At 34.1% G+C, this 10,462-nt stretch overlaps 1 protein-coding gene across 1 annotated transcript; it reads left to right on the top strand.

The window, feature by feature from the left end:
- The first annotated feature begins 6,435 nt into the window (after window positions 1-6,435).
- LOC143022189 (uncharacterized) lies at window positions 6,436-6,825 on the top strand. The gene has a single exon (XM_076180289.1). It carries the CDS (start codon window positions 6,436-6,438, stop codon window positions 6,823-6,825), a length of 390 nt encoding a protein of 129 aa, XP_076036404.1.
- The last annotated feature ends 3,637 nt before the right edge of the window (window positions 6,826-10,462 follow it).

The following is a 10,462-nucleotide window of genomic DNA, read 5'->3' as shown; positions in this document are numbered from 1 at the left end:
CTTAAAAAAGCGTAGACTTAGTAGTGACTTAATACAGTTCTTTAAGATTCTAAAGGGAATCAACAACATCAAAAGTGACAAAATTTTCACACAGAATGAGAATCAGACAAGAAACAATGGTCTCAATCTGTCTGGACATAGATTTAATTTGGAAGTCGGTAGAATTTTTTTTGCCAATCGTATAGTTAATGAATGGAATAAACTTCGTGCACAGGTAATGCAATGTAGTTAATTTCGAAGCTTTAAGAATCATTTAGATGAACACCTATCATTTATTTTCTATTATCTATTTATTTGTTTTGTTATAATTTGTCTGTTTATCATTATTTGCGTGATTCTCATTTATTATTAGTTATATGTCAATTTATTATTATTTACTATTCACCCGTTTGTTTATTATTTAACTATACCTATGTATTTATTTATGTATTTCATTTATCATTTACATTATTATATTTTATCTATTTACTCATTTATTTATTTATTTATTTATTTATCATTATTATGATTTTTTCGCATCCAACCTAGATATGGACCAAAAGGTCTCCAGTTGGCATGCTCCGCCTTCGTTAATCCTTTGTACACACACACACACACACACACATATATATATATATATATATATATATATATATACATATATACATATATATATATATATGTATATATATAATGTATACATATATATATGTATACACACACACACACACACACACACACACACACACACACACACATATATATATATATATATATATATATATATATATATATGCGTTGTCCTTATATATTGGTAAGATTCCGAGTCTGACATACAGCAGTTCCAAGTTCTTCATGTCTGACCAAAGTAATATCTCTGCTTGACACCAAGTTCCACTGGCTTAGGTCTCCCATCACTAGTACATACATTTCAGCAATAACAAATTATCTGTAAAATACATCAAGATTAATATTCAATTCCTGTATGATATTATCAACATATTCTCTATACTCTTCTAGATTTAGTGTTTCTTTAAGAATTATACACTTAGCTTCAAAACCATTTTCATCTTCAAATTGTATCCTAACCTTCTTCATATCATCTAAGTGACTTATCGATACTTCCCTAGTTTTTAAGTGTAAGATCTTGTATCTATTTCCACCCGTAGAATCAATTACCCTATATGGACCTGAGTACCTTGGTGAAAGTTTATTATAGGGTGAATGTTGTTTTACCATGGATAAATCTCCTATTTTTAAATCTACTTCATGTGCTCCTTTGTGTTGACGTTTTTTTTTCATCTCTTGTGTATACTCTTGCATATGTTCTCTAACTCTTTGGTGAATAGCTTGAAATGTATTTATCCTATTTGAGATATAAGCATCTATATTATACACCAGTTTCTGCTCTGCAATCAAGATTTCATATGGAAGAGTTTTATCTTCCCCCAAAATGATAAAATTATGTGTTTCACATGTTGCTATATTAATTTGGTTGTTCAGAGTACATTTAACATAAGGAATCTAAGTATCCAAAGTTATACTATGAGGACTTGTCATACTTCTAAGACATGTAATAATTTTCTTATTTAACCTCTACAACTCCATTACTTTGTGGATGATTCACTAAAATGTTGACTTTGTGAATTTTAAATAATCTACATAATTCTTCCAAGATTTTGTTATTAAATTCAGTTCCAATATCTGAAATAAGATCTTAGGTGTAGTGAAATTACAGATTATTATAGATTACTGAAGCAATTTTTTCAACTTTCTTATATGGAATGGGTTGTAAAATACAAAATCATGAAAAATAATCAATGGCAACATATACATATTTATATCCACTCTCAGAAAAAGGTAACTCTAATGTATCTGTGTGAACTCTTTCCCAAGGTTTCTGTGGAATGGAATATGTTAACGTGGGAGCAGGTTTGAGTGTATTTTCCTTCACCTTAGCACATTTCAAACAATTTTCTAATCATGTATGTCTTTCTTCATACCTGGCCAAAAATATTTAAGTTGTGCTTGTCTATAAGTTTTATCCTTTCCTGGATGAGAACTACAATCACTATCATGAAATAACGTCAATATCTCTTTTACAAGAGTTTGTGGTATTACCAAGTGATCTACTGGGCCTCTAGAAATATCTTTCCCACTTACAAATGTATTTCTATACAAAAGACCATTAGTCAAATGAAATTCGTCTATCTTATAACCTTTTGGTAGTTTTGGAGGATTTCCTCTTGGATTCATCAAATACTTGGCTAGTGAGTCACATGTCTTATCATCCCTCTGTTTTCTTATTAGCATCTCCTCATCTAAGGTACTAAATCATCTATACTATAAACAAAACTAATTAACCCTGTCGTTGGTTGGCTAATGTTTCTAGAAAGTGCATCTGCTGCAACCTTCTTTCTGCCCGGAATATGTAAGAACATAATAATGAAGGAGACTACAAGAGACCATAAGACCTAAACTAGGCAGCTCCGTATCCATCACCACCTGTCATCCTCATCAATAAAGATGTCTAATTGTTTCTTAAAATAACTGATAGTTTCAGCACTTACTACATGGTTGCTAAGTCTATTCCATTCGTCGACCACCCTATTAGTAAAACAATTTTTGCCTGATTCCTTCTTAAATCTAAATTTGTTTAGTTTAAATTCATTACTGCGAGTCCTGACCTGTTGTTTTAATATGATGACCTTGTTTGCATCACCCATGTTAAAGCCTTTGATCGACTTGAACACCTCTATTAGATCACCCCGCACTCTGCGTCCTTCCAGAGAGTGTAAGTTAAGGTGCCTAAGCCTCTCTTCGTAAGGTAAATTTCTGAGTCCATGTATCATTTTGGTAATTCTTCTTTGTACTGATTCTAGTGAATTGATGTCCATTCTGTAGGACGGAGATCAAAACTGTACCACATAGTCAAGGATGAATCTAACTATCGCTAGATAGAGTTTGATAATTACCTCTGCACTTCTATTCATTACCGTCCTAGTAATGAAATCTAATGTTCTGTTAGCTTTATTCCTGGCGCTAATGCACTGTTTCCTGGTTTTAAAGTCCGGACTCACTAGAACTCCCAAGTCTCACTCGCACTCAGTTTTCTCTAAAAGCGTGTTATCTAAGTTGTATCTATTTTCGAGGTTGCGTAGCCCTACGTTTAACACGCTACACTTAGAAATATTGAGGTTCATTTGCCATTTCACCGACGATGTGAACAATTTGTTAAGATCATCCTACAGAAGTAATGCAAACCATCTAGCAAGTCTGCCCCTAAGATTCTTATGCTTATATATGTTCTGAATAGCTGTATGGTCAGTCCAGACTCTGATTGGATATCCCAGTATCATATCTCTAAAACTTTCTAATGAATATATTACTGCTAGAGTTTCTCCTTCTGTTATAGAGTAGTTTTCCTCTGCATTATTATAAAGCCTAGAGGTGTAAGCTATTGGTTTCAAAGTTTCATTTCTCTCTTGCATAAGTATGCCTACTAACCCTATGTCAGATGCATCAGTACAAAGAATGAACTCTTTATCATAGTCTGAAAATATTAAAACCGGAAAACTCGTGAGTTTATCTTTCAACTTGTCAAAAGCTTGCTGTTGTGCAGGTCTCCACATGAACTTTGAGTCCTTCCTCAACAAAGAACTTAATAGATTAGCAATGTCAGCATATCGTTGGATAAATTTTCTACAATATCCTGTCAATCCCAAGAAACTTCTAACTTTTTCTATATTGTTTGGAAATGAAAAATCCTTTACTGCTTCAACCTTTGCATTTACTGTACTAAATCCATACCTGTCTATCTTATGTCCCAAATGAATAACACTGTCCTGCAAGAACTTACATTGTTCAAGTTTCACTTTCAATCCTGCTTCAACTAGTCTTGAAAATATCAAATCTAATTTCTTAAAGTGCTCAGCCACTGTTTGGGAAACTATTAAAATATCATCTAGAAATACGTTGATAGTATTTTCTAACAACCCATCTACAGTAGAACTGTATTCATTAATCTCATGTAAGCTAATGAACTGTTACATAACCCAAATGACATTCGTTTGAGCTCATAGTGTCCCGCTGGAGTAGAAAATGCTGTGAACTCTCGTGAGTCTTCATGCAACTCTGCCAAAAATCAGATTTGATAGCTATAGTGCTAAAATATCTATTCTCAGTTCCCAAACTTGTAAAAATGTCCTCTATCACTGGTAATGGTAACCTGCCACATATGGTGTGCTTATGCAATTTCCTATGATCAATAACTGGGCGCATAGTACCATCTGGATTTGGCAACAGAATCAGAGGGAAGTTCCACTCGCTTTTTCTATGTTCAACAATATCCTGCGATAATATTTCAGTAATCAATTTATCTACAATGGCTAGTTTAGAATGAGGAACTCTGTAGGCAGGAATATAAATAGGTTTTAATTCTATTTGATGTTTTAAAACAGTTGTTTTGCCTAAGGCGTCCCCCAGTAAAGTAATTGTTTTATTGTGTTTCACAAGCAAAGCAACTAAGCTTTCATCCAACTCAGGGCAACTAGTAGGTTCTAGTTGATTCCTGTATTTCTTTCCCAACTCTGTTTCTTCCTGAACTGAACTGATTGATGAAATTGGTAACTCCACCTCCTCAGTACTCTCATTTATAATTTTAATGGATTTTGTATACACCTGAGAACATCCTATTTGTGTACCTTTTCTTAAGACTATGTCTTTATTCAAAGTACTAAATATTTCTACCATGTTCTTATTTGACTTATAAATTTCTGAGTCCAATTTCAAACCTTTTAATCTAATTGATTCTGGGATGGTTAAAATTTCAGAGTTTACAGTGACTCCTTTCAACTGCATTCAACCCTGTTAATTACTCTGGAGTGTAATAATAACGACTTTATTACGCCACCATCCACAATTTGCAAGGCTTTATTTGTAGTTGATGAATTAGTGATTTCTGGGATTTATTGAACATCTGAGTTGGGTTCACTATATGTGACTTTACTTTCTGTTGGTCTGGACCGCTTGGCCTCGTTATCTAAAATATAAATGTCATCTTTCCTATCTATTTCTAGGGATTTTTTTTTTCCTGTTACTGATCTTAAGTGTGGTTGATTTGAAAATGGGATTAACTGTGATTTCACTAAGATCTCTAAGTCAGCAGGACATATGACCATGTTCCCTTTTCTTATAATTGCAAATCCTATCAATAAATCTCCTGGAAAAACATATTCTTCAACAATTATCACTGGAATGTGCAAATGTTCATTTGTATATAAGATGACTTCTAGTTTAACCTTACCTAATGTTTTTAACTTATTTTCAGTTACCCCTTACAATGAATAATGGATTGGTTCCAAGATTTTCACGCCTGATTGCAACTGGTTTAAAACTGTCCTAGCTATAACATTACAGATCTTGTACCAATAAACATCTAAATAGGTTTATTGAACACTCTACTAGCAATGAGAGGTCCTACAGAAGTCATTCCAATCGTAATAGTCAGTTTATAACTATCTCTGATGTTGGATTTTTCTTTCACCCTTCTATCACTGTTATCCTTAACACAATACTGTTTATGTGTATATCTATGGGGAGTTGTGTAGTATTGGTTTATTCTGTGTCCGGGGGTTTTCTTCCTGTTTCGGGGTGCATACGAATATTTCTACATTCCATGTGTTCTATGTTCTATCCTTTGATGATACATACAGAAAGGTGGGTTTCTACAATTATAGTCATCATGACCCTCATATTTGCAATTTCTACAAATAGTTCCATAATAGTCTTGTGCTTTATACAGTGGGGCAATAGAAAGAAAATAGAAATTCTAAGAATGATTATAAAAAAAGAGAATTTAGACATAGATTTAGAAGCCCTTCAAAAGATGCTAGAATTGTACGTTACAATTGTAATATTTGGGGGTATAAAGCACAAGACTGTTATTATGGAACTATTTGTAGAAATTACAAATATGAGGGTCATGATGACTATAATTGTAGAAATCCACCTTTCTGTATGTATCATCAAAGGATAGGACATAGAACATGAAATGTAGAAATTTTCGTATGCACGAAGATATTACAAATGAAGAAATCTCGATGGCAAACAGAAAAATGAAAAATGGGAAAGCAGTAGGCGAGGATGGATTGCCAGTTGAAATATTCAAGACCCTTGAAGAAGTTGGTGTGAAATGGTTGGCAAGTGTATTTAACACAGCATGGAACCAGGAGAAAATACCGGATAACTAGGGTAAAGCAGAAGTCTGTCCAATCTTTAAAAAAGGTGATATATCAAAATGTGAAAACTACAGGGGAATTTCATTGCTCTCACATGCAGGAAAAATCTACGAAAGAGTGCTGAAGCAGAGAGTTCCAATAACTGTAGAGGAAAATACTGGAGAGTGGCAGCACGGTTTTCAGATCTGGGAAAGGCATAGCTGATCTTGTGTTTACCATGAAACTATTACTTGAAATGAGCTGGGAGTGGAACCAAGAGAAATATGCTGTTTTTATTGACTTGGAAAAAGCTTTTGACAGAGTTCCACGTGAAAGGTTATGGAATACATTGCAACACGAAGAATACAATATACCACCAAAATTGATTAGAGCTGTCAAAAGTATCCTCGATGGGACGAAAAACAAAGTGAAGTGTAAAGAAGTAGATATTGATTGGTTTGAGGTGATGACTGGTTTGAGGCAGGGTGGAGTTATATCTCCATTGCTGTTCATCATTTACATGAACAGATGCATGAAAGATATATGTGTAGAATATGGAGACAATAAAATCACACTAGCTTATGTGGATGACACACCAGTAGTCACTAGTACCGAGGAACAACTATAGGATGCAATAATGAGATGGAATAACATCTTGAACGAGAGGGGCATGAAAATAAATAGGAATAAAACAGAAGTCATGTACATAGGAAGAAAAAACAAACAGATCTATGTCAAAGTTGGAGATACAGAATTAAAATAGGTAAATAATTTTAGTTATCTCGGGATGAAATTTTATAAGAATAACTTACAAGATACTGAGTTGAATAATACATATATCAAGGCTTTTTCCCCCTTACAAGGGAGGTAGCTAAAAAGGAAAAGGCATAAAATCATTCACACCCATTCCATCCCTGAATACACCCCACACCCCTTACGTCTAAAAGGAAAGTACAAATGATAGAGAGAGAGAAAGGTTTAAATACATAAACTGCTGTCCGAGTTCCCACTGCGGAGTCTAGCAGATCGTCTGAGTGGTGGGGGAGTGGGGGGTGGGAGAGGAAGGGGAGAGGGGACTTCGATATAGCGAGGTTAGCGTTACTATACAGCTTAATACTGGATGTCATGTCCAACGTAGTGTATTTATTTAAATGTCCAGCCGATGATTGTACGCCTCGCTATGCCACATACGTCGGGCACACCAGATGTACTCTCACCCGAAGACTAACTTTTCACCAACAGGATGGAGCCATCAAGGACCATTATCTAAAATATCATAATCGGAATATTGACAGAGACACCTTAATTCAATGTATCAAAATTATTGCGTAGAACTAGGACCCCAGAAGGTTGAAACTCCTGGAGGCATTCCACATCAGGGATTCTGCCCCCACTATAAATATACAGTCGGACATGACATCCAGTATTAAGCTGTATAGTAACGCTAACCTGAGACATCGCTATATCGAGGTCCCCTCTCCCCCTCTAAATATATATATATATGTATATATATACATATATATATTTAAATATATATATATACATATATATGTATATACATATATATATATATATATATATATATACATATATATATGTATATATATAGATTTCTATATATGTGCATATATATATATACATGTATATATATATATGTATATGTATATATATATATACATGTATATATATATTATATATATATACATATATATATATGTATATATGCATATATCATTTACATATATACATATATAACACACACACACACACACACATATATATATATATATATATATACATATATATATATATTTCTATTTATATATGTGTATACAGTATATAAATAAATATGAGTATATATGTAATGTCCACAACATTGTATATATCAATACAGTCTAAAGAGAAAATGCCATTCGTCTTCCTGAAATGGTGCTGTAACACGAGAACACATTGTGTGTATGAGAAATTCAAATTCTATTCAAAGAATGTGACAGTTGTGCGCGTGGTTGCCTTGCATCCGTCCTATTATTTGTAAAAAGTTTGTGTATTGGTGACAGTTGACCTCTCCTTCAAGTTTTATGAATACCTAGCGTCTGACTTTGTTCTGAATAGATCATAAAGCATCAAGTGCGTATGAATGTATTTTTCCAAACATATTCAAATCATGATGTACAATTTTGCTGTCACCTATGCTATAATTCCAATACGAATTATGAAACCATTTCACAGGCCTGCAAGATGTAATATGCTGAAAATTGTTTCAGGCGTTTGGAATTAATTTCATTCTCTGGTGTCGATGTAAATTCTAATATCAAATTTTCACCAACACTTATTTTTTTAATGGTGTGAAACTTTTGATATCTCCATTTCAAAGTTTTACACATTGAAGCCATAATAGATAAGGCCTCAATCTTATCAAAGTCCCTGTTCATTCGAATATCCATGCATAAATAATCATATATATGCATATGCATACACATTTACATATATATAGATGAATGTGTATGCAAAACCATTCATAAGAATATGTGAATATAGAAATTGTTTAAAACTGATGAGTGATAAAAACAAATGAAAATGTTTTCGTATATTTAGGCATCTTTAGGGAACATATAAGTTATATATGTATATATACACATTAACATTATATATATATATATATATATATATATAAATATACATATACCAAAGGCTCTCTTCCCCTTTACACTGGAGGTAGCATCTGCATTTCAATGTTTTACACATTGAAGCCATAATAGATAAGGCCTCAATCTTATCAAAGTCCCTGTTCATTCGAAAAACCATACATAAATAATCATATATATGCATATACATACACATTTACATATTATATACAGATAAATATGTATGCAAAACCATTCATAAAAATGTGAATATAGAAATTGTTTGAAATCGATGAGTAATAAAAACAAATTAAAAAGTTTTTGTCTATTAAGACATCTTTGGGGAACATATAAGATATATATGTATATATACACATTTACATAATATATATATATATATATATATATATATATATGCATATATATGCATATATATATATACATACACACACACACATATATATGTATATATATATACATATACCAAAGGCTCTCTTCCCCTTTACACGGGAGGTAGCAAAAAAGAAGAGAAAAAAAACAACAACATAGAAACCACTTCGGGACATTCCATCCTCTTCATACTCCACTCCCCTCTACCCTCTTCTCTCCATCTTATCTTGGCACCTCCTGTCATCCCTGCATCTTGTCCATATTCCTGGGTCAGAAGCAGTGTCGCAAGACACAAAATATCCACAGCAAGGCCACTTCATTAAATCGGCGACCCCCTCTCTCCGTCCCCTCATGTAGAAAAGGGGAAGACGGGGAGAAATCCCTTTGGGCTGCGTCAATTTATTTCTCACACATACTCCCCCCCTCCATCCCAATTCCACACTCACTCCTCCTCATACATCAGAGCATCATGCATACACAACCATTCTCCATTCACCCCTATCTTCTGTCCTCCCCCGTCCTTCCTCAACAGACATTAACCTCTTCCCCAATACCCCTTATACCCCATCCATATCATCCTAGGTTAACCCTCATGTTCACTCTTTCCACCTTTCCCCTCCACACCTCTTTTACTTTTACTAATCTTTCTTCACTCCTTTCCATGCGTCTAAACCATCCCAATACTCTTTCATCAACTCTCTCTCCCAACTCCCTTTCCACCCCTGTTCTCCTCCTCACCTCCTCATTTCTCACTCTAGCCTAGTAACCCCCATCATACTTCTCAGGCATTTCATCTCAAACACATTCAAACTCCTTCTTTATTCCTCTCTTATGTTCCATGTTTCTGCCCCATTCAGTGCTGTCGGCACAATCACTCCTTCATACAATCTCATCTTAGCATTCATTCCCAAATGTCTACTTCTCATTATACATTTTAATCCCCCTAGGCATTTACCTGCTTCTCTCAATCTACATTGTGCCTCCACCCCCATTCCTCCTTTTCCTGTCACATTCGCACCCAAGTATCTACAAAATATTCAATTTCTCCAGTCTTTCTCCCTTAATACTCACTTCAAGTTTGCTGCCACTTTCTCCCCTTGTTCATCTCATCACCTTACTTTTATCCACATTTATCTTCAGCTTCCTTCTTTCGCATACCTTCTCAAACTCTGTCACTAACTTCCTCAGTCTCTCCTTTGATCCTACTACAAGCACAGTGTCGTCAGGAAACGACAACTGGCTCATATCCCA

Source organism: Oratosquilla oratoria, chromosome 44 (assembly GCF_046742065.1).
Source record: "Oratosquilla oratoria isolate Oo_2021 chromosome 44, ASM4674206v1, whole genome shotgun sequence".
Classification (NCBI taxonomy): domain Eukaryota; kingdom Metazoa; phylum Arthropoda; class Malacostraca; order Stomatopoda; family Squillidae; genus Oratosquilla; species Oratosquilla oratoria.
The sequence above is the reverse complement of the archived record's forward strand: the minus strand, read 5'-3'. Positions and strand labels throughout refer to the sequence as shown.

Bases quoted from the DNA above. Each gene is read 5' to 3' on its own strand.
- LOC143022189 (XM_076180289.1), top strand. From the start codon at position 6,436: ATGAAACTATTACTTGAAATGAGCTGGGAGTGGAACCAAGAGAAATAT.